The 26362-nt window shown below is 41.1% G+C and overlaps 1 protein-coding gene across 14 annotated transcripts in view; it reads left to right on the top strand.

Annotated features, from left to right (window-relative positions):
* nrp1a (neuropilin 1a) overlaps window positions 1–26362 on the top strand; it is a 187781-nt gene that overhangs the window by 100485 nt on the left and 60934 nt on the right. For all 14 annotated transcript variants that reach the window (XM_073054804.1, XM_073054803.1, XM_073054806.1 and 11 more), the window contains exons 6-8: window positions 308–463; window positions 7113–7279; window positions 25683–25838. In XM_073054804.1, the coding sequence (XP_072910905.1) occupies window positions 308–463; window positions 7113–7279; window positions 25683–25838 (479 nt within the window). The remainder of the gene's footprint in view (window positions 1–307; window positions 464–7112; window positions 7280–25682; window positions 25839–26362) is intronic.

Here is a 26362-nt window from a genome sequence, read left to right as displayed (position 1 = left end):
ACAATAAATACAGATAAATTCAACAAGATAGCTGCACTATAGTAAAAGGAGTAGAAGATTTGCTGATGTGGTTGGATGGAGAGGTGGGAAGAAGCTGATGTGAAGAGTACACCGAACCTTATTTGGATGAATGGCTTGATTTGGCACTAAATGTTCTTTTTAGTGCTTGGTAACCAGATAAATAAAGAAAGGCGATATTTTGTATAAATATTGTTATCTCTCATGTGACTGATGAACTTTCTAACTCACAGGAAAAAAATTATAATATGAACTCTAATTTATTCTTGTCTTTTTGCCTCCCTCTCAGTTGGGCTTCATATAGGACGCTACTGTGGCCAGGTTGCTCCCGAACGCATTCAGTCTATCACAGGCATTTTGTCGTTAACGCTGCACACAGACACAGCAATCGCTAGGGACGGCTTCTCGGCAAACTATTCCATTGTCCAGAAGAATTTATCGGAAAGTGAGTATAAATTATGTAATTGTCATCATTTTGTTTGGATGGGTTTCTGTATTCGTTGTCGGAAGGTACCAAGCACACCAGCATTCTAAGTGCAATTATATGGAGCACATGCAACTCTAATGTTTAATCTCGAAAATGTGGATTCACTCATGTTCAACAACATTCCTTGCAGACCCTGCTATACCAAATGTTGCCAGCAGCGAGACAAAATAAAAAAGCAATCCTGTTCAATAACATCTTGCTTCCATATAATGCCCTAGTGTGCTTTAGAAGACAATACGCATCCAAAATTTGATAAGAGACATTGAAGGAAATATCATTAACTGAAATACAGCATATGAGGTATAGATGGTACAATGTAGCAAAGCAGCAGTTTAGAAAACTCTTTTAGCTATAGTGAAGCAAACCTAATAAAATTAGGAGAGGCAATTCTGAATATAGTTCTGGAGAATGTGGCTGGACTAGTGGAAGGACTATCAATGGAGAGTATTATGGGGAGGTGATCATGATTCATTATGAGTTATAGGAAAAGACAAAGGCAAAACAGGTAAGAAGGGCCTAGGGCCAGTTTTACTGCGTTGAGGCAATAGTAGAAAAAGTGAACCTTAAGCAGTTGTCTATAGATAAGTGAATCTGAGAGCAATGGGAGACATTCAAGTGGCAAGGTAGTGTAGCAGTTAGCGTAATGCTCTACAGTGCCAAGACTAGTGATCAGAGTTCAATTCCCACCGCTGTCTGTAAGGAATTTGCATGTTCTCCCTGTGACCACATGGGTTTCCTCCAGGTGCTCTGGTTTCCAAAGACATGTGGGTTAGGGTTAGTGACTTGTGGCCATGCCACGTTGGCACTGAAAGCATGGCGATGCTTGGTGAGCAGCCTGCAACACATCCTGCGACTGTGTTGGTCAGAGACACGAATGATGCATCTCACTCTACGTTTCAACGTTTCGATGCATGTGTGGCAAACAAAGCTAATCTTAATCTCAGGAAGGTGATTTAAAGGGTTTGGAGGAAGAATGTTTGCACACAACAAGAAGCAGTGAATTCCAAATCCCTCCCACCTCTTGCCAGATAACTAGGTCCAAAGAAAGAAGGTTAAGGTGGAAGAAAGCACTTGTCAGACTCAATCCAACAGAAAATCTGAAGAGGGTAGGAAATGTAGGACAACACAAAAAAAAAGGGAAATCAAGAAAGCAAAGAAAAGGTATAAAAATATCAGCAGTAATTTATTTTTATAACTCCCAAAATTTAATTTAAAATTAGGTGATGACTAAGGAAAGAATCTGACCTTTTACAGGCCCAAAGGATGTGGGGATAGGTAACGTGGGTAACTTCGAAATTAATGTTTCATGACTGTCTTCAGACAAAACCAGGATGATGTCAATTTGCAGCTATGGTGAAATACTGGATGAGATAAATCGAGTAAAACAGGAAGCAGGGGGTTTATCATCTATGAAAAGCAATCAGTCATCAGGCCCAGATGAAATGCATTCCACCTTATTGCAGACCCTCTCCGGCTTACAAATGGCAGTTTATGTACAGATTAGCATTGAGGGGACCAGTGGGATGGATGGGGATGGATTTCCTGGCTGCTGCTAGGTGCCAACAGGGCATCTTCCCATGGCTCCTTACTCCTCCACATACCCTTTCCCCCACTTCCAACCCTAGGCCATAAACGCTTGAGCGCTGGGTCAGGCCAAACAGAGATGACTGTGCTGAGCAGACTCATGGCCCAAGTCAGTTAGGCTGACTGGTGGCTACTCTTCCTCCATCCGCTCACTCTCCTGCCGACCGTTTCTGTGATCCTCTCTCACACACACACACACACACACACACACACACACACACACACACACACACACACACACACACACACACACACACACACACACACACACACACACACACACACACACACACACACACACACACACACACACACACACACACAGAGTTCTTATTCATTTCCACCTTAGCAATAGTTTGGATTAAGAACCGTTCCCAAAAATGGAACTCTGTCATATATGGTGTAATAAATCTGCCGAGGCTCTGAAATGATCAATCCTCCCAACTCATTGGTTCAATCAAGGAGAGGATATCGGTGTCAGGGAGAATGATTTAGGTGACCAGTGGTATGACTCAGGAATTTGTTCTAGGGCCCCTACTCTTCATAATTATTATAAATGACCTGGATGAAGAAGTGGAAGGATGGATTAGTAAGTTTACTGATGATACAAAGGTTGGGGGTGTTGTGGATAGTGTGGAGGGCTGTCAGAGGTTACAGCGGGACATTGATGGGATGCAGAGCTGGGCTGAGAAGTGGCAGATGGAGTTCGACCCAGATAAGTGTGAGGTGGTACATTTTGGTAGGTCAAATATGATGGCAGAATATAGTATTAATAGTAAGACTCTTAACCGTGTGGAGGATCAGAGGGATCTTGGGGTCCAAGTCCATAGGATGCTCAAAGCTACTGCGCAGGTTGACTCTGTGGTTAAGAAAGCATACAGTGTATTGGCCTTCATCAATCATGGAATTGAATTTAGGAGCCGAGAGTTAATGTTGCAGCTATATAGGACCCTGGTCAGACCCCACTTGGAGTACTGTGCTCAGTTCTGGTCATCTCACTACAGGAAAGGGTGCAGAGGAGATTTACAGGGATGTTGCCTGGATTGGGGAGCATGCCTTATGAAAATAGGTTGAGTGAACTTAGCCTTTTCTCCTTGGAGTGACAAAGGATGAGAGGTGACCTGATAGAGGTGTATAAGATGATGAGAGGCATTGATCATGAATCAGAGGTTTTTCCCAGGGCTGGAATGGCTATCACGAGAGGACACAGGTTTAAGGTGCTGGGTAGTAGGTACAGAGGAGATGTCAGGGATAAGTTTTTTACTCAGAGAGTGGTGAGTGTGTGGAATGGGCTGCCGGCAATGGTGGTGGAGGCGGATACAATAGGGTCTTCTAAGAGTCTCTTGGATAGGTACATGGAGCTTAGAAAAATTGAGGGCTATGGATAACCCTAGGTAATTTCTAAAGTAAGTAGACGTTCGGCACAGCTTAATGGGCCAAAGGGCCTGTATTGTGCTGTAGATTTTCTATGTTCTATGTCCTATGATTGATGGTGGAGAGGGTTCAAAATCAAAATCGATTTTTTTTTACATTTAAGTATGTGGATGTATAGTTGCAATGAAAATCTTGGAACAGCGTTACTGGCATAACATTTAGAAGACAAACATAAATTATAGAACGTTATACTAGAATGAACAGAGTTAGAACAAAAAAAAAGTCCAGTGTAGTGCAATTGTAATTCAGTTAGGGAGAGGATGGTGATAGGGATGTGCTTGGAAATGTGGTATTAGTGATTTAGGGTAATGTTTTGGTTGAAGAGTGAATGGGTGTGTTGAAGAGATGATCAGTGATTTGTGAGAGGATTGGATTGGGCTTGAGGACCTTGGCAACAAGAGGAGTGTGTGATTGACTTTTAACTTGAAGGAAGACAGATGCCTCCAGCTCCTGGTAGCATCTCAACAAAGCAATAAGCAAGCACATCCAGGAAAATGTGTGGGTGTGAAATGTAAGACTCCACTTGACAATAATGCTGGCCTAATGTCCCGCTCTTCAGCAACTGTGGAGCAAGAAATTAGCTAAGGAAGTGGAAGAAAATAAAAAATACAGACTATGTAAATAATAAATTCCAGTTTGACCAAGCTTGACCTCTCTCTATGGCAATACATGTCTATATATTGTAAGGAATATGCTGGAGGTAATGCACGATTTGATAACAAATATTTTAAAGTTATCATATTTCTTTCTGAATTAAAGCACCTTTTTGATATTTTTACTACCAAGGAAGCAATATAAATCTATTGAGTTGAAGTTTTGTTACTGATCTCTCAACTCAGTTTGGGTTTGGATAGTAAAATTTGACATGTTGTATTGCGGGGAAGATGAACACATTTCTGTGGACACCCCATGATCAACTCCTCGTGATAAACAGCAATAACCCATAAAGGGCCTAGAGCAATTTTTCTTCTGCTTGATATCGTACATTGTATAAGTGTCCCTGATAAAAAAGTGAGATTTCATTTATATTACATCTCATTACATCCAAGAGATACACAAAAATAGAGTCTGACGCAACAAATTAATTTTGAAAGGAAGTATCCAGTCATTGTTGGAAAGCACGGCAATTAATTAGGAGGAAGCAAGCTTTCACTACGAGTGAATGTGATAAATGGTTAGTTACTCTGCTCTCCATGATATACACTGAGAGAGAAACTAGTTTCCTTTTGCTTCTTGCAAAGGACGCTTTTTTTCATCTATCTCAAAGGGACTTGTTTAGTGTCTCATCTGCAAGTTGACAACTCCAGTAATGGCTTGTTGAACACCTTGAGATATTTTGCCTTATTATATTTTGCCACCTTGATAAATTAGTGCATTAAATGCAAGCTTATATTGATTTTTAATGAAAGTGTTCAATAAGGAGCAGGCCTCGTTTGAACATTAGTGTAAGTGTCCATTTTTTCTGCCTTTGTTATGATGCTCTCCATCTAGTGTTCCAGAGAGGATTGACGAAAAACCTCTTAATGTAGCCCAGAAACAACTAAGCGAGATTCAAAGAAGAAATTTCAGGCAGAACATATAAAGTTTCAGATTCTGACAGCATTAATTATGACCTTCGTTGAACAAAAATTATAGTGAAAGCCAAAACCCGGAAGGACTGCTTCTCTTCTGACCACCGACAGCATAATGGATCAGAAATGGTGCAAATTGTATAAACAGCATAGCCAATGTCTAAAGTCTGACAAGCCAGCTTTTTTGAAATAGCATCTGGTTAGGCATGACAATTTAAATATGTACCTGAGGCAATGCCTCTCTCAGTACTGCTGGAAGGTTAATATTGCAACACCATGTGGAGGATTGTAACATTTATTGTTTGATTTTCCTCATTTAATATTGTTGGTGCTGCTGTGATCAGAACAAAGCATGTGGCAGACCGTTTTACCAAATGTGGCTACTGACTACTGTCAGTGCCACCTGTTTCTGCCATTTTACCGTCCACTATAAAACACAGTCATGCGAAAGGATGCTTTGCAAGAATTTTTGACAATTCCTCATAAATCAATAAAGAGTGATTCTGTGGAATTATAATGTTAAAAGATTGGAAGATGAACATTTTGCGTTGCTATTGGCAACCCGGTGTGTGCGGTACATCTCTTATTGCTTTAGTGAGGCGATCCTGTCAATTGCAGACTGAAGCTCAAATGCCAAAAAAATCTGAACAAAGATAGGTTTGAGATTTGCACAAGGGAAGGAACAATTTTTTAAATACAGTACCTTAGAAGTTTTCCAGTACTGTTCAATACATTGTGCAGCTTGAGACAAAATGATTTTGAGTTAATCTCCAGGGGATGTATTGATTTACAGTATAAGTATTGATGCTTTAAAATATTATGGAAGGAGACCATTCAGTCCATTGTATGTGAAGCTGAGAAAGATCTGCTTAATATACTAGCAACTGACAATTTTCATCGTTAGTTCTGTTTCATCGGTTTAGGGAGGCATGGTAGCGTAATGCCAGCAAACTGGGTTTAATTCCACCGCTGTCTGTAAGGAGTTTATACGTTATAACAGTGACTATGTGCATTTCATTCAGGTGCTCCAATTTCCTCCCACGTTCTAAAGATGTGCGGGTTACTAGGTTAATTAGTCAAATATATGTAATTGGGCAGCACCGGCTAGTAGGGCCAGAAGGGTCTGTTCCAGTGTTGAGTCTCTAAATGAAAATAAGTTCTATATCAATACATATTTTATTTTAACATCAGTGTCGTTTTGTTCCATCATGACCATTCTGCTCATACAATCAAAAAGTATCTCAACCCCATTGGTCTGAAATTGACTTCTATAACTAAACAAAGATACAGCAGAAGTTATATCCGGTTCCTGCACTTGTTTGCTGTCCCGTGTTCCCACAACTACATTTAAACAGAGCTGTTCACTAAAACATTCGATCCACACAGGGTAGACACAAACTGAAGACATTAGAAAAGATGGAGGACAGTTCTTCGGAAAGCCTGGATAGAAAAGGGGCACAAACAGTTAAAGGGATTAATTTCCAATCTCAGGTCAAAGTAATTGAGGGATTCACAACACAAAGGTGAAGTTAATGGAGGGCGGAAGAAGAAAACACTCTGTCCTGGGAGTAGGTGTCTGGTGATGTTGAATGCAAACAAATTCCCCACAAACGAACAATTAACCAACACACATTCAACAAGATTTTCCTTGGAATTGCCCTCATTCCATTTGCATTAGACTGCTGCAGACACTGAAGACATGAGGTTATTAATGTCCTCCCACTGAACAAATCCCAGCAGACTGAGAGCAGCCCCAGGACTTTTACTGGCCAGTAACCAGAGCCGTATCTGAATACTTAGCCGTGGGTATTGCTAACAGGACTGCACCCCAGCATTGAGAAGGGAGATCGGTGGTTGAAATGACAACCAAATTCAATTTATATTTCAGATTTTTTTACAGCAGATTTAAATAATACAAAAGAAACAAGGAAAGAGGTACAATTGTGCAAAACATCTACTTCATGAGCCACAGTAATAAGAGGAATTTATATTTGTGTGTTATCTGTTTTTATGCCCAGATTTTCACTGTAATGAATCACTTGGCATGGAATCCGGCAGAATTCATGCAGATCAAATTTTGAGTTCCAGCGATTACAATGTATTCTGGTCATCGGAAAGATCAAGACTAAATTACCCAGAAAACGCGTGGACACCATCAGAAGACTCTAACAAAGAATGGATACAGGTAATCACAACCACAGGATTTCCCTTGGCTCACAATGTCATGAGTAAAGCAAGGTCTGTGCCTTGTTGTTATTTGAGAAGTTTGCAGCTGAAGAGAATGTCCAGCTTTGAACTGCAAAGGAAAATATCTCTAATCCAAACTTCAAAGAAGATTTCTGACTGTGTAATTTTCTGCAATTACAGTCACAAACCTGAGACCCAATGGAAAATGCCATATAGCACACTGTCATCAGTTCCATCATTTTTCTGTCTGTTTTAACCAGCTAAAATCATATCTGTCATGCTGAGAAATCGGTACTGGGGATGGGTGGCCCAGTATTGTCATCTACCTCTTCCCCCATCAGCTACTGGTAGCAGCCTTTGACATGGATGATATCTGTATGCTTTCTACTCCAACTGGGTGATAGTTTCCACATCACTGCTGGGGAAACGTTGTTTTGTATTGACAGTGCATATATACAGGCAAGGAATACGTTCATGGGTTCATCACACACTGCTGTCAGTGTAATTTTGTGGAGTTGCTGACAAGCCATCAGTGCTTGATATATCCTCCCCACTTCCATTGACCTGAATGCTATAATATTGTTTTCATTTGATAAAGGGGAGATTTTGAATCCTCAACTATGAAATTGTCTTGAATTTTGAAAATAGAAGTAACCTATGTGATTGTAAAAATGACACGTGCTGGGCAAGCACCGCATGAATTGTTTTGAAGTTGGTTGAAGGAGATAATTAGAAAAGATTAAGGGGTAAAGTGGGCAATTCTCAAAATTGGCTGCAAGAAAATAGGGGAAAAAAAACAGATTGTTTCCAGGGGTAGGAATCGAAGGGGAAATGTCTTTCTTTGGAATCAGAATGAATAGTTTGATAGGTTATCAGCGGAAAGGCATATGGAGGAAAATTGAGACAGGCTGGCTAACTAGGATTTATTGCTGATGTGGATGATAAACATAGTTAGGCTGTTTCCCCATTGTTACTTGATGAAATATTGGACTGGTTATAGGGGAATACTAATTTGATCCAATGGGTACATTTGCATCTTTACACATAATTCACGTAGATAGAGAGTAAATGAAAAGGTTCTTGTTAAGCTGCATTTGAGTGATGCATATGTAGTGGTGAGCTTAAAACCTGAAGTGAGGTTGACAATATTTATTACTGAGGTTTGAATGTGATTAATAATAACAGAAGCCACTATTATAACATGAAAGATTAAAAGTTTAAAAGATTTTTCCAATGTAATTTTGGTGGTGAAGTGCAATTCAAAAGATGAAAGAAGAAGACATACCTTTGGAAAATAAAATTATTTCCATTGGGAATTTTCAGACAGAAAAGTTTTAACGTTTTACAGACTAATACAAATGTGTTACTGGGAAGTCTGGTGGTGTCCATTTCCTGGCTATTCGAACTTCAGTTACTTCAAAGCATAGAATGGGCAATATTCCAGAGAGTTCATCCCAAGCACTGGCCGTGACTGAGACACATTGCCATAGGGGCCCTGAAAGGTTGGTCTAAGCCCTCTAATGCCATTCTCTTAATGTTTACAAGTCCCAAGCAGTCAGCCGGGAGGGAACTCTTTGATATCCTTCCCAAAAATCTTGGAGCATTTTTGTTGCTGGGGGTGGCAGCACACAATCATCACATCACTGTTTGTAATGTGGTCTCAGGGCTTAACTTGTGTAGGTTATAAATATAGTTGGAACGACTGATGTCTATTAGCTCCTGGATTCACTCTCATTTTCAAAGTGGTGGGGGAGTGGGGGGGGGGGGGGGGGGAATGAGACAGCTGGTGGCTAATCCTGGAATTCAGCCTGGTCACAACCTTCCCAATGGGGTGACAGCAGGCTTTTAAATCATTTTGCAATTATGAAGTGCACACAGGCAGAACATCCTTCCAAAAAAATTATCAAATCAACTAATTTCACAGGACAAAATAAACATATATCTATCTCAAAGTACAAAGAACCACAATGCTTCTAATGTAATAGCAGGCCTAATCTCCAGAACCAATCAGCTGTCAGGGTAAGAGGTCCCACATCTGTTTTCAGTCTACGTCTAATTCTGCTCTTTGTATTGACTTTATAATTTAAAGCTCTGTTTTTATTAATCTTACAGTAGAGGCCCAAGGAAGATAGACATGAAATTCATTACTGAATTTGGTTGTATTGATTCAGATTAAAGGCCATTCTTGAGATGCCAGGGAGTAACGTGTCTTTGCTGTCAGCTGGTTATACTGCATCTTGTAAAAAAAAGTAATTTGTTATGTCCTTTTCAACTACAAAGATGTTCAAACCATGTGCCTGTGCAACTGCATTTTTCCATCTGGAGTCAAACTGATTTAAAGGAAAATCATTTTCTCAGGGGGAAAGAAGTGTTTGCTGAACTATAGGGGAAAAATAAACACCCAGAAATACTTACAAGTGTTTGTATTTTCAAAAAATGGAATCTCAGTGTTTGAATATCAATGTCAATCTTATTACCCATTGCCATGAACTCAAGAAGATAATTCATTTATTTATCAGATGTATCTGAAAACAAAGAGTGCAATGCATTGTTTCTGTTAACAACCAAACACAGCCTAATAATGTGCTGGGGCATCCTGCAAGTTGGCCACACATTCCGATGCCAACAAGGCAAGTCCACAATGTGCAGCAGAACAACACAAGCAACAATAACAACAACACAACCACAGCAACTAAACAAGACAACAGCAACAAAACAAACCCTTCTTCATCCCCTCCCCTCCACCCACCCCCCCCCCCTCAAAGAAACATCTCTATTTGCAAGACAGACTGCTTCCAGCCTCCACAATCTCACAAACATTGGGCCTCCAACTTCTGGACACGTCCACCAGGACTTCTACCATCAGGTCTCGACTTCCAGACTCACTGACTTTGGTTTTCAATCGTCGGTATTGAGCCCTGGACTCACTGATCATGTGACCCCAAACTCCAGGCCAGAAACTCTGGACCTCTGAACCTGGGGGTTCACCAGCCATCCTCCATGGGATCCACCAACTTTATCTACAGACCACATGGATCATTGGACTTTATCTACAGTGCCAGCTGACCTGATATCCATCCATGGTGAATGCTGGCCTTCGACTGTGGAACACTCTGACCCGATCTCAACCTTCCCCTCTTCTGTGTTCCTAAACCATAATCTGACCCTTAATCCCCATGTCTCCAAACCATCCTTACGAACATAAGAACCAGTTAAGACTGAGCCACAGTTAAGACATCGCAGCTCAGCACCATCTTGATGGGAAGAATTTAGTGGCCAATCTCAGTGCAGGCCATCTGGAAAGTCTCTCTGAAAAAACCCACAATGGAAGAATTGAATTTTCACAACACACCCATTGCTTATTAGTGATTATAGATTGTCTCTTTCTTAAACATGGTGGTCTATGCAATGATAGCTGCAAAGTGACAAGTGCCAGTATCTTGACCTAATCATAATCTAGGAACATCTGGACAGCAAAGATGATACATCAGGATACTCTTTATTGACTACAGCTCAGCATTCAATACAATCATCCCCCCAAAACCAAGTAGTAAGCTTCAAGATCTTGGTCTCAATACTCCTTATGCAATTGGACTCAATTACCTCCAGTCGGTTTGGATTGACGACATCTCCACAATCTCCTTCAGCACAGGTGCACCACAAGGCTGCTCTACTTTATTTACACTTATAACTATGTGGCAAAGCACGGCTTCAATGCAAATATTTGAGTTTGCTGAAGACACCACTGCCATTGGCCGAATCAAAGGTGAGGATGAATCAGCTTATAGGAAGGAGATTGAAAATCTAGCTAAGTGGAGCCACTACAACAATCTCTCACTCAATTTCAGCAAGACCAAGGAGCTTTGGAAGGAGGAAACTAGAGATCCACGAGCCAGTTTTCACTGGGGGGATCAGAGGTGGCGAGGGTCAGAGGACTTGTCGTGGGATGAGCACATAAGTGCAATTACAAAGAAAGCACAGTAATGCCTCTATTTTCATAGAAGTTTGCACAGATTCGCATGATTTTTAAAACTTTGACAAACTTCTATAGATGTGTGGTGGAGAGTATACTGATCTGCTGCATCACAGCCTGGTATGGAAACATCAATACCCTTGATTGCAAAATCCTGCAGAAGGTAGTGGATACAGCCCAGTCCATCATGGGTAACAAACTCTCCACCACTGAGTGCATCTACATGGAGTGCTGTTGCAGGAAAGCAGCATCTATCATCAGGTACCCCCTCAACCCAGGACATGCTCTCTTCTCACTTCTGCCATCAGGAAGAAGGTGCAGGAGCATCAGGACTCAAACTACCAGGTTCAGGAACAGTCACTACCCCTCAATCATCAAGCTGTTGAATGAGTGCGGATAACTTCACTCAACCTCCTTTGCCCAATTACTGACCTTTTCCCACAACCTATGGATTTACTTTCAAGGACTCTTCATCTCATGTTCTCAATATTTATTGGCTATTTATGTATTACGATTATTTTTCTTTTGATTTTGCACAATTTGTTGACTTTTGCACATTGGTTGTTTGTCCACTCTGTTGGGTGCAGTCTTTCATTGATTCTATTACGGTTTTTGGATTTACTGAAAAAGAAGAGAAGGAAAAGAAGTGAACAAATTTCAGGGTTATATATGATAGCATATATCTACTTATGTAATAAATTTACTTTGAACATTGAACTTTGAGCAATACATTCCCCTCTTTTTTTAAAAACTTTTTTTATTGCATTTTCAGATAATTACAGAATGAAAGAATGTGAAAAAAAATATATTACCCTTCCCCCCTCCCCTTAACCCCTCCCCCTAACATCCCTATAGAAAAAAAGAAGAAGAAAAAGAGAGAATGGTTCAAGTTCAAGTTTAATTGTCATTCAACCATACATGAATGCCCATGAATACGCCAAACAAAACAGTGTTACTCCAGGGCCGAAGTCCACAGCACAGTCCCAGCAATCATACACAGCCTGAGGCACATATAGCACACATAAGATGGTGCCATGAATGTTGCGGCAGTCTGCAGCTGACCACGGTACAGCTTGTCTTCTGCCAAGCGAACACTGGTGGGCAGCACTGACCCCAGTTTTGATGCTGCACTGCACCGCCTTCAGTGGAGTGCACCAATTCCGACAGCTCTCTGCTGGGTGGCCGTCAATGGGCGACACCCCAGCTTGAGGTCTAGTCCTCGCTACAGCTGAGGCCTCACAGCTCCTTCGCCATCTGCTCCTGTCGCCCGCCAATAAATCAGTCAATTGGACTTGCAGTATTCCATATTACAATGTTTATGGGCCTTATTTCTAGCAGTGACAAGACAGCCTACAGAGGAGAGGTTAACACCCTGACACAGGGGTGCTAAGATAACAACCTCTCCCTCGAGGTCCAAAAAACAGAAGAGCTGATCGTGGATTACAGGAGAAATGGAGACAGGCTCGGCCCAGTCAACATCAATGGGACTGCAGTTGAGATGGCGAGTAGTTTCAAGTTCCTCAGTGTGCACATCACCAAAGACCTGACTTGGACCAGACACATTGGCTGCGTGGGGGAAAAAAAAGCACAGCAGCGTCTCTTCCACTTCAGGCTTGAAAAAGTCCAGCATGAGCCCCCAAGTTCTCAAGACCTCCAAATGGGGCAACATTGAGAGCATCCTGACTGGCTGTATCACTGCCTGGTACGGGAACTGCACCAACCTTGATCACTGGGCACTGCAGAGAGTGGTACAGACAGCCCAGCGCATCAGTGGATGTGAACTTCCCTCCATTGAGGACATTTATAGCAGCAGGTGCAGAGCATAGGTCTGGAAGATCATCAGGAACAACAGTCACCCCAACCATAAACTATTTCAGCTGCTTGCATCTGGCAAACAGTACCACACCATTAAAGCCAGGACCAGCAGAATATGGAACAGCTTCTTTCTACAAGCCATTAGACTCATGTGTCTGAACACTGCGACACAGTCATAACACAAAGATTTCTACTCCGTCATATTGTGGGGTGGATGTAAGATTTAAATAAATCCTATTCAATTAAAACATCAAACAGAGTGTTGCCATCACAAGGGAAGCGACTAAGATGATCACTCGTTGTTAAACTGCACATTGCCTTCACACACGGACTCCTCCGACGTCTCCCTGTCACAGACAGCAGTATGACACCTCAGCTTCCCCACCAACAAGCAATCCTTTGATGGGGTATATCTGCTGTACTTTAAGTTCTTAACGTCCAGCAGGGCTTTGCAATTGTGAAAAAAAACGCTTAAAAGGGACAATAACACCTTTGGTTGGCCACGAAGAATCAGCTGTGATCGAACGCACTGCCATCTAACTGGAAGTCGCCAGAAGTAACATGCTTCTTCACAAATAGAATGTGCCTTAATGTTGAAGCGATAGAGTTCATGGTTGAGAAACTGGACTAGCAGCTTGAATATTGACACGGACAATTAAGGAGTGACATGGAGAATATACAGAACTGTGAGGCGTTTGGGGCTCCTCACCTAAGAAAAGATGTGCTGGCATTGGAGAGGGTCCAGAGGAGGCTCACAAGGATGATTCTGGGAATGAAAGGGTTATCACACGAGGAACGTTTGATGGCTCTGGGTCGGTACTCGCTGGAATTTAGGAGGAGGAGGAAGGATCTCATTGAAACCTTCCAAATGTTGAAAGGCCTAGACAGACTAGATGTGGAATGGATGTTTTCCATGGTGGGGGAGTCTAGGACAAGAGGGCACAACCTCAGGAAAGAGGGGCGCCCATTTAAAACAGAGATGTGGAGGAATTCCTTTGGTCAGAGGGTGGTGAATTTTTGGAATTTATTACCAAAGGCAGCTGTGGAGGCCAGGTTGCTGGGTGTATTTAAGGCAGAGCTTGATAGGTTCTTGATTGGACATGGCATCAAAGGTTACGGGGAGAAGGCCAGGGAATGGGGCTAAGGAGGCGAGAAAAGAATCAGCTGATTGAATGGCGGAGCAGACTCGATGAGCCAGGTGGCCTAATTCTGCTCCTATGTCTTATGGTCTAACTGAATAATTCAATAAATCTGGATATGTTTCAAAGCAAATCACAATAACTATTTCATTTTTTACAAAATGTGCCAATTCACTGATTTCTGAAAGAGGAGGAGATCTTGCATCTGATGCCATTCTGGCCTACATGTGACTGAATGCCGACTGGTTTCCTCAGTTCTGGAGCAATTAGGAATCGACAATAAATATTGGCACTACCAGTTAATTGCTCATCTTGTGTATGAGCATGTATAAAATAAATGACTAAACATAAAACACATCCACATCATCCCTTTTCATCCAGAGCAACCAGAAAGAGTTTACCTTCCTTTCATCAGCCTGTTTGTGTATCTCTGCAGCTCCGAGTGGCAGCAACAAATGCAATTCCCTGTTTCAAGTAGTGCTCAGAAATGTACCTATGTTGTACAGCTTCAAAGGGTGGTTGTTGTTGCTAGGTGAAGGATACTGATCGTGCATTGATCAGAAGGAACAGGACTTTTGCTAATGGTGTAGATAGCATTATGAGATCAAAGTACAATGAATTTACTCCCAGGAATTTGCCCCTAACATGCTTTTAAATTCAGATGTCTCTACACATAGACGAATTGTGCTTTAATCTAAAATCTAATTATAGCAGTATTTTTTATTCTTTTTTTTAATCCATACCTTTCATGAGCTCCATGAGGACCATTAGTGTTCTCAATATGCCAAGTCTGACATCTGCTGAATTTTCCATAAACTAGCTTGGCAAAAAAGCTCCCAATTAAAGTGTGGCAATTGTTTTAGGTGACCAACTGAAATGCCTCATAGATACTGATTGTCTGTGGAGATTTCTGCCCTCAAAATAGATTATTTTTGATTTATTTATTATGGATTCTTCTGCGTATCTCTGAGACTCAATCAGTCACTTAGATATGAAGCATCAATTGAACACAATCGTTCAATATAGAGTCATAGAAAACATACAACAGAGAAGGATTCAATTCAGCTCATGTCTTCACATCAAAAGTTCTCGTCCTCTAGCATAGCTCCACAGCCCTGCTGCTCACTGCTCTACAAGTATGTATTTGACTGTACTTTTTTAGTATAATGGTTTCTGCCTCAACCACTATTTCAGACAACATGTCCCAGTTCTGCTATACAAAAAGAATTTCCTATTTCCATCTAATCCTACTGTCAAATACAATCTGGGGCCCCGGGCTTTTGCTTCCTCTAGGCCATTCATAGTATTATGCACCTCAATTCTATTTCACCTCTCCCTCCTCTGTCCCAAACACTCCAAATGTTCCTCATAGCTAAAATGTTCCCATTCTCAATAATTTACCCTGCACCCTACTCAGTGTAAACACTTCTTTCTTGTAATGCAGTAACCAGAAGCATATTAAGTACTCAAACCGTGTAGTGTGGCAGTTAAAAGCTGTGAGCGAGGTACACAACACCATAACCATTAACCAGGGGTTAACCATTAACCAGCCACAAAGGGGGTCGTGGTCTCATCATTCCTGACATAGATGTCCTGTTAACTTGTATGTTTACTTGCATTACAGAATATAACCATGTAAATCAGAATATAACCATATCAATCTTGAATTGATATACACAATAGCATTATTGCACTGTTCTCTGTTCACTAGGCTCTCTGTTCCCTGATTCACAGTGAGGAGGATGCTAAGAGGATGCAGGGTGACTTGGATAGGTTAGGTGAGTGGGCAAATTCATGGCAGATGCAATTTAATTAGGATAAATGTGAGGTTATCCACTTTGGTGGCAAGAACAGGAAAACAGATTATTATCTGAATGGTGGCCGATTAGGAAAAGGGGAGGTGCAACGAGACCTGGGTGTCATTGTACACCAGTCATTGAAAGTGGGCATGCAGGTACAGCAGGCGGTGAAAAAGGTGAATGGTATGTTGGCATTCATAGCAAGAGGATTCGAGTACAGGAGCAGGGTGTTCTACTGCAGTTGTACAAGGCCTTGGTGTGACTGCACCGAGAATATTGTGTGCAGTTTTAGTCCCCTAATCTGAGGAAAGACATTCTTGCCATAGAGGGAGTACAAAGAAGGTTCACCAGATTGATTCCTGGGATGGCAGGACTTTCATATGAAGAAAGACTGGATTGACTGGGCTTATACTCGCTGGAATTTAGAAGATTGAGGGGGGATCTTATTGAAACATATAAAATTCTAAAAGGATTGGACAGGCTAGATGCAGGAAGATTGTTTCCGATGTTGGGGGAGTCCAGAACGAGGGGTCACAGTTTAAGGATAAAGGGGAAGCCTTTTAGGGCCGAGATGAGGAAAAGCTTCTTCACACAGTGAGTGGTGAATCTGTGGAATTCTCTGCCACAGTAAACAGTTGAGGCCGGTTCATTGGCTATATTTAAGAGGAAGTTAGATGTGGCCCCTGTGGCTAAAGGGATTAGGGGGTATGGAGAGAAAGCAAGTACAGGGTTCTGAGTTGGATGATCAGCCATGATCATACTGAATGGCGGTGCAGGCTCAATGGGCCGAATGGCCTACTCCTGCATCTATTTTCTATGTTTCGATGTTCCTTATTCACCTTCTCTGACCGTACTGTTTACTCTGTCAGTGTCACAATGGAACTTCCATTCCATGCAGCTACCAGTCCTTGTTTGCATTTCAAGGTCCAAGTCAAGAGTTTAGTATCATATGCGTAAATATGTGTATGTATACGTGCAATGAAAAGCTGGCATGACAGTATTCACAAGAAAAATATAACAAACCTAAATTATACAGCTATTTGTACCAATTAGTTACACTGCATTTGCTCCAGTTTAGCTGAGTCAGGAAATTTCCCCCTTCTTTTCTGTCCCTCCAGGTCATTGGATCTTTTACTAAGAAGATCCATTCTAATCTCATAGAGGAAATCTCCATTTGTATAGTATAGGTTGTTTATCCCAGCTGCAAAGTGCCAATCTGAGCTTTCTGAGACGGATTCCTCAGTAGCTTTGTGCCTTCACACAATTGTGTTTGCGCCGTCGGTTTGGGTCCTGGGACACACTGATGGAGAGCCCCCAGTAATGTACTTGTCATTAAACAAATACAGTTTTCTAACCATTTCACTCTATTAGTGCCGTTCCAATGATCACACTTTAATCTGGACTGACTTGAGGCTTTGCTTCTAACACGCACAGGAACCCCATTCTTTGCTTTCACCATTTTTCCTCTCTAATGTGCCAAGCGAAAGGCAAAGCTAAGTCCTCTGGGGAGAGGGCACGCACATGAACTTTGCACAATTTATCTGTCCTTGCTTCACCATCTGTTGATTTTGAATGTGTTAGCCTCAAGTGCCCTACCAGTCTCTGCTCAGTACTGTTGGTGTCCCAGTGCAGAATACCCTGATTATGAGTATCTTAGGTTATGTTCTATTGCCTTTTCCCCTAGAGTTTGCAATACTTCTCCTGAGGCTACAACAGATCTCCTGGGGGTTGCAACACTTCTCATGCATGCTGTGTTTCTGCCTGTGTTTGCAACACTTCTCCCTCAGTATGAAATGCTTCATCTGTTTGGAACACTTCTCACAATGTTTGCAAAACTTCTCGTGGAGTTGACAATACTCTGCAAACATTTCCACTTTTCCTGAGATTTGCGACACTTCTCCCAGAGTTTACAATATTTCTCCAGGTGTCTGCAGCAGCTCTGCCCATATTTGCAATACTACTCTAGTTATATTCAACATTTCTGCTCTTCACAAAACTTGTCAGTGTTGTTTGCAGTGTTTGCCATTCTTCGCCTGTTATTGAAAATACTTCTCTCAAGCATTTGCAATATTTCTGGTGTTTACAATGTTTTTTCCCTGACATTGGAATGCTCCTCCCAGTAACTGCGACACTTTTCTCAGTGTTCCTCCTGCTGCTTGCAACACTTCCCTCTGTGTTTGTAACACTTCTTCCTGCGACTGCAACACTTCTGCCAGTGTTTGCAACACTTTTCCCTGTATTTGTAACACCTCTCCTTGTGTTTGTAACATTTGCCTGTGTTTGCAACACTTTCCGCTGTGTATGCAACACTTCTCCCTGTGTTTGCAACTCTTTTCCCTGTATTTCTAACACCTCTCCTTGTGTTTGTAACATTTGCCCCTGTGCTTGTAACACTTTCTGTTGTGTTTGCAACACTTCTCCCTGTGTTTGCAACACTTCTCCCTGTGTTTGCAACACTTCTCCCTGTGTTTGCAGCTCTTTTCCCTGTATTTCTAACACCTCTCCTTGTGTTTGTAACATTTGCCTCTGTGTTTGCAACACTTTCCGCTGTGTTTGCAACACTTTTCCCAGAGTTTGTAACACTTCTCTGTGTGGTTGCAATACTTTTCCATGTCTGCACACTTTTCCCAGTGGTTGCAACTCTTTTCCTAGTGTTTTCTCTGTATTTGTAACACTTCTCCCTGTGTTTGCAACACTCCTCATGTGTTTGCAACACTTTTCCCAGAGTTTGCAACTCTTCTCCCTATGTTTATAACACTTCTCTCTGTGTTTGTAACACTTCTCCCTATGTTTATAACACTTCTCCCTGTGTTTGCAACACTTTTCCCAGAGTTTGTAACACTTTTCCCAGTGTTTGTAACACTTCTCCCTATGTTTATAACACTTCTCCCTGTGTTTACAACATTTCTCCATGTTTGTAACACTTCTCCCTGTGTTTGCAACACTTTTCCCAGAGTTTGCACACTTCTCCCTGTGTTTACAGTTTTTCTCCCTATGTTTGTAACACTTCTCCCTGTGTTTGCGGCATTTCTCCCTGTGTTTGTAACACTTCTCCCTGTATGTAACACTTCTCTCCGCATTTGCAAAGCTTCTCCCTGGTGTTTATAACACTTCCCTTGGAGTATGTACCACTTCTCCTCATTTATGTAGCACTTAACTGGAATTAACATGACATTGGTGGGACCTGCCAATATTATACCTGTAGCATCTCACCCTATTGTGAGCTGTATGCTACATCATCCACGCTCATTACCACATCCAAGCCTTTGATATGAATGTCTGTCTCCAGTGATCATATAGAATGATGTTCAACCTGCATTCCTCTTTGTTATTGTTATCTTTAGTGTTATTTGACAATTCTTTGTGTGCATTTGATAATTTTATTTCTCTATAATGTGTCCGCCATGTTCTGTTTCCTTTTGCAACTTAGTAAATTGGTAAATTGACTTATTATTGGCACACGTACTGAGGTGCAGTGAAAAACTTGCATTGCATACTGTTCATACAGATCAGTTCATTACAACAATGCATTGAGTTAGTACAAGGTAAAAAGTAAAAGAGCACAGATAAAATACAGAAAAGTATAGTGTCAATGGACAATAAAGATGTAAGGTCATAACGAAGTTGATCACGAGGTCAGTAGTCAATCCTATCATACTATGGAGCTATTCAATTGTCTTATAATAGCAGAATATACACTGCTCTTGAGTTGGAGCATGACACATCTGGACAGTCTGTTTTCAATATGCATCGATATCAATTGATAAGGGTCAAAGAAGCTAAATTTTTTTAGCTTGCTGAGGAAGCAGAGGCACTGATTAGCTTTCTTGGCCATGGTTACACCAAGACAGGCTATTGGTGATGTTCAATCCTAGGAAATTGAATCTCTCAACCCTCTTGACCTCAGCATTGTTGATGTAGACAGGAACATGTGCACTGCCCCCCCCATGAGGTTAATAACTAGCACTTTGGTTTTGTTGACATTGAGGGAAAGATTATTGTCATGACTATTATGACACTACCCATCCACACCAGCTTCCGAGGTTTAGATGCTCTAACTCCCCAGCGTATGGAAAGCTGGCACGGCCCCTTTAAAGATTCAGGAGAGTCCCGCTAATTGGCAATCGTGTTCTGGGCGCCAGGGATTGAGCGTTTAAGGAGCAACTGAACTGAGGTTCCGTGCTCAATCATAAGCCTATTGGTGATTTCATCTAGTGTTTGTCTTGTGCTCGGACTCTTGGTCCAATTTGAAATCGTATCTCAGTCCTAGCCTCGGGTACTCCAGCGTTTGGACCCAAGCCATTCTTATCACAATGACAGCATGCAACAAGGCTCTGTCCCCTTCCTGTACTCTGACTCATCATTATTTGAGATGCGTCCCATTATAGCAGGATCATTTGCAAACTTCTCGATGGGCTTAGAGCGGAGTCTGGCCACACAACTGTGAGTGTACAGGGAGTAGAGTAGAGGGCTGAGGAGGTTACTTGCTGGATGTTAAATTTTCTTGCAATTACAATGCAGGCTGCTTTAAATGGAGAGCTAGAAATTACCTGATCTCCCTGCACTGGTATCCTGACCTTTGTCATGTGCTCCATTGTTTTCACACCTCTTGGGTTTCTTGGGAACCTGATTTCAGGCTTAATTTACACTTAATACTCAATGGTACAGTTCTTGATGGAGAAGATATGGCTAATACTGACATTACTGCACCACATCTGCACCTTGAGCTCCCAAAACTCCTACACATTTCCTTTACATAGCAGTTCTCCTCACTTTTTCAAAAGTAATGACTTGTGTGTTTGAAGACGTTAGCCTGCTTTTGCTTATCAATTCAAACATCCATTGATACTTTTCCAAAAACTGTGCAAGGTTGTTTCAAAATTATGCTATCTTACTCTGTCCTTCAGACTGAGATTGTAATCCCCAGTTCCATCTGATTCTAAGTGTCAACATTGTAATTTCAAAATAACTTGATCAGTGTTCAGTTGAAATGCACTTTTATCAACTCAATGATCTCACCAAATGGTTCTTTTTTTTTTGAAAAATTGTTGCCAGCTACTTTTCTGGTGCTGCATAAAAACTGGTGCCCATCTGTACTAATTAAATTTTTCAGGTCACCGCACTTTGTTCTTTAATGGTGGCACTCATGGCCTCTACAATGTTATCAGCTCCAAGAAACATGGAGTACAGCAAGTAAATGTAAACACCCCTAGCACTTTATTATAGATTGCATTTGTGCCATTTCTGCCATCTGTTCTTGGTTCCATTTTGTTTGTGCTAATTATACATCAGTTTTGAGGAATATCTTCTATTTCCTCATGTCTTTCGAAAATGTGCAAACTCTCCTACTTTTGTCTGCACCTCCGGACTTCCATATCTCCCAATCAATTCAGCAGAACTGTGGGCTCTTTTAAACAGATCTAAACAAAGGCATCATTTTCACCCTCAATCGCTCACACAGGAAGGGAGCATCAAGTAAAGTGCTCTGGCAGTCAACGTCGTCAACCAAAACTGGTCTCATGGTGCAGCAATGTTGCAATGGTTGATTAGGTGATATAGTCATTCAGATCAGAGCAACCCCACCATCCTTTAATTAATAGTTACTCTTGTATAGCCACAGTTCTGAAACCAGGCATAGTAAGAACACAAGATCATAAGACATAGGTGTAGAATTCAACCATTTCATCCCATCAAGCCCAGTCATTATTATCACTCTCAACCCAACTCAGCTGTGGTTCCTTTACTAATCAACAAGCTATCAACTTCTACTTCAAATATACCCAATAGCCATCTGTGATAATAAATTCATTCAGAAATCCAATAAGGATCATTTTCTAATTCAATGTGTTTCTCGGTATGTCATTACAAACCAATTTATTATTCTCAGAGTAACTGTCCTCTTTCTTTAGATAAAAGTTATTTACCCATCTTCAAACTTCAATGGCAAACTTACGGTAAGTGGAAAAGGAAGATGAGTGCTGGAGTTTGATATCTATTTTTAGTTTGTTCACAATTGATGCTGAGCCTTTAACAGAGGGGAGGAAAGGATGAACCATGGACTTTGGAGGGATTTCATACAGCTGGAAAGCTTTCTACAGAATGGGGTGCTGGAAGTTTGCAGAAATCCCATGTTGATTTATTCTGACATCCAGATGAATCCTATTTCACCACAATAGCTGATGATTGGATAGAATAAGACTTCCCTCATCAAGCTTTATGCCTCCACATTATTTCCTAAGCAGTTTTACTCCTACACAGATCCTGACAGGCACTTGTGTATTGAATCCTAAGAGGGTTTAATTCTGCAAGTCAGACACTCTGTTATCGTTCTTTCCTCATCCCCCAGGTCCCCACGCATTGCTTTCACTGAGCAAAGGCCCACATAAATTTTCCTCACATACACCAAGTTACTTTCAACTGTTTGCTGGGAAATGCACTGAAACAGCCTTGCTGGCATGCTCACTGACTTTGTCTTTTAAATAGCCAAATGCCTGGCCTCAAGATGAAAGCTTTAAGTATCCTGTGGGATTTTAGATCAGATCTCAATACAGAATTTGTGGAGTGATGTGATGCTTTTGAGAAATTTACACACAACCACGCTATGGTGAAATGAAGAACATACTTATTATCCTAAAATAGTGTATGGTTAGATTCCAGCCGAGATTCCAATATGCTGGAGCAATTTGCTCTGTGTTCCCATTGTTTAAAGTTCAAAAAACTACTTGCAGTTTTGGTTTGTTAATACAGAGTTTAATCTTCCATGATTTACTGATCTAACCCTTACTAGTGAAAACTCACAATAGTCTTTTAACATTGGCTTATTCTTGTCACATGTACCAAGATACAGATAAAAACTTTTGTCCTTCCAAATATCTCATGTCATACATAATTACATTAAGATAATAAAAAGTAAACAGAATGCTGTAGTGCAGTGCAGGTCAACCATTTTAATCCCAGATAGAAAAACTCCATGTCAAGTCAAAACCCAAATATTCAACTTTATCTTGTTTTGTTTGGCTTCAGTTGAGCCACTTGATGGGACATTACACAGCATTTAAAGAATGCTATATTTAAAGTGATCATACAGTTAAAGGATTTTGGAGAAAATGTGCAAAAGTATGTATTTCAAAAGGCTTCCTGATAATAGAATCAAAAACTCATACAGCTCAAAAAAAGATAATTTAGCACACAAGATTATGCCAGTCCTTTCAAAGAACTGAGCAATTGATCCCAATTCTCTGCTCCTTCCCCATAGCCCTGCAAATGTTTTCTTTCCAAGTGCATTGAGAGATTTTCCTGATCCTCCTCCTTCAATCCATTCAGGTAGTTTATTCAGAACTGCTTGCTGTGTAAAGAAATTCCTATCCAGTTTCCCTTTTGTTTATTCTGTTGGTCAGTGAAAGATTGGTATTACCTGCATAAATGCCAGAGAGTTTGGGACTCTGTTGCTTAGATATCGGAATCCAGATGCCCCGACATTGCAGAGAGTTTCCTTGCCGAAGTATCTATCATTATGCTTCACTGCTGGACCCCATATGGAGTTCGACTGTGACAAACTTGCTGGAATTCCATGGCATTTATGCTGGAAAATCTGTCATAAAGTTCTTGGATGGTCCTCAGGTTTATTTATTCAGCAATGTTTTTGAATGCTTCCGAATGTTGTGGACTCTTGGATCACAACCAACCATGGCAACAGAGCATGAAGCAGTTTAACGAGATGGCTTGTCACTATCTTCTTTGGCTAACTAGGTGCTGTTAATTAATGTGTAGTTTTGTTGGTAGTATTGTTACCCTGAACACAAAAGTAAGAGAAGTTCTCTACTTAAGTTTGCAGTAGAGATTTACAGACTAAGTTGTAAAAGCTGTGGAGATATGCTTCCAGCTGTGTGAACAAACCTATGACATCTCCCAGAGTGGTAATGCAGCACAGAGTCTGCAAATGCCCACTAATGTGATAAGACTCCTTAAAACACTTTAATCCACTCACTTGATGTATGTCTTGTTCCTTATTATATGGTAATTAAGTAGAGGAGCCTTGTGGACAAAGTAACCATGCTAAGCATAACTCATATTGCATTCTGGAGTGGCAAAGAGGGCTCATGATGCTGAAGGGCTTTCTGGGACTCATTCATCCATACACCCAGCTGAAAAAATAGTACATTTGTTCATTTGGCTGAGGTTATTAAGAGCTATAATATAGGCAACATTATAAGAGGTAATTGATTTCAATCTTCAAAAATACCTTTGAAAATAAATTCAACAAGATTGATTTTTCTGCAAAAATTTATGAAAGAAATGGAGCCTAACTCCATCCACAGTGACTATTTAAAAGCAAATCAATGTGCATAGTCACTCGATTAAAGCTCAGTCCCCACTGTGCGAAGGTGATGGCTCATCTGTTTGACCAAACCACAAATAACTTTATCAGCTCCAGTTACATAGTTCTTAGAATTTAGTTTCCCTGCTCTACAAAAGCTGAAGTCCAAAGAAAGCATCGCTGGGCTTGCTGACTGGCCTGTGTAGTCTCATAAGGTCCGGTTAGTTACAATATGTTACATCCTGAACCCTGCAACGGGAAGGAATCAGTAGCATTTATGTTTGATTTCTCTTGTATGTGAATCCAAATCATGACCAGATGTGTGCCTGGCAGCAATAAGTCTCCCACTCAGCCGGGGCAAATTTCAAATTTCAATTCAGTTTCTTACCACCATTTTATTTTCACATTGAAACCGCGGTTCAAATTTCTCAAATGCAAGTGAGTCATTGAATGTTAGAGGAGAGGGTGAATGAAAATAAAGAATAACTAAACAAAACTTTTCCAACAAAATATCGATACCAGGTATTTTGTTTGGTCAGTCTCCTGAAAAGCAACTGGGCAACTGTAACAAACAGGAGAAAGTCTGCAGATGCTGGATATCCAAGCAACACACACAGAATGCTGAAGCTATGACTATTGAACTTGAGGTGTTAATGCAATCTGGCACACTGTATGGTATATCGGTATTATAAAATGCATGTTTAATGTTTCCTGCTTTCTTATGTGACCACATTTCTCCATATTCCTCTCCCTCTCCTCCAGAGCTGATCGGGAGTAGGCTTCTCTTTAACCTTTATTGTTTTCTCTTTTCATTTCCACTGGCTTCAGAGGCATAGATGTGAACTATGATTACTCCTGCAGCGGCTATCTGTCCAGCCTTTTCAAAGGTGGCTTTCATTTTGAGTTCATGAACTGCTGCAACTTTAGTTGAACCAGATCACTGAGCCAAACTCCAGCTGCAGTTCCTGAGTGACCTCCTTGCGTTAAGTAATCCGGGAAGATTTAATCTACAGCATATTGATGTCATTTTGGAAAAAGGGCTTAAAGCACCCACATAACAGACAGTCAGGCGAAGAGTGAACTTACAAATAAATAAATACTGGGTCTCCAATGAATAAATCGTTCCAATTCAAAAGCACAAAATGGACACTGACGCTATGCTGAGCTTTCTTCATGCCAGATAGTAACAATCTCTATAAACTGTTGATCAACATTCTGTAATTTCAATTTTTTTGACTACTTGGAAACATTTGGTGAGAGTTGGCGCCATACTTTCCACACTAGCTAACTGGTATTAAGACATGATAATATATATTATAATGACGCTGAACAAGCTCTTTGTGCTTTTAATCGTGCAGGTAGACTTGGGGTTCTTGCAGCACGTCTCTGCAATAGCAACGCAGGGCGCTATCTCCAAAGAAACCCAGAGGATGTATTACATCCGGACCTATAAAGTTGATGTGAGCTCGAATGGTGAAGACTGGATCACTGTGAAAGAAAAAAATAAGCAAAAGGTAAGATGTTGGATGAAAAATATCTCTCACATTAACTCTTTTCCTTTCTCTCACCTGATGCTGCTGTGATGCATGTAAGCAAGCCCTTCAGCCCAGCGCATCCATGGATATTTCCCGCATTTATTGGGGTTTTTTTGTTTTTACTATCTTTTACTTCAGATGTGTTCATAATAGGGACAGTTAAGAAACTCTTAGACTGTCACATGGATGACAGAGAAATGGAGTCCATGTAGGTGGGAAGGGTTGGATTGACCTTAGAGTAGGTTAAAGGTCAGCACATTGTGGGCCAAAGGGCCTGGACTGAGCTGTGGTGTTCCATATTCTGTGTTCTATATGATGTTCTTTCTTGGAAAATAAGCATCTGGCAAAATAAATTGTTGCAACATTGACACTGGGTCCTTGGACCTTCAGTATAAAATGAACGGTGGTGCAGCAGTTAGTGCTGCTGGCTCTCACCACAGGAACGCGGGTTCTGTCCCGACCCCAGGTGCTGACTGGGTGGAGTTTGCACGTTCTCCAAATGG

Source organism: Hemitrygon akajei, chromosome 8 (genome assembly GCF_048418815.1).
Source record: "Hemitrygon akajei chromosome 8, sHemAka1.3, whole genome shotgun sequence".
NCBI lineage: Eukaryota > Metazoa > Chordata > Chondrichthyes > Myliobatiformes > Dasyatidae > Hemitrygon > Hemitrygon akajei.
This window is presented reverse-complemented; position numbering and strand designations above follow the sequence as displayed.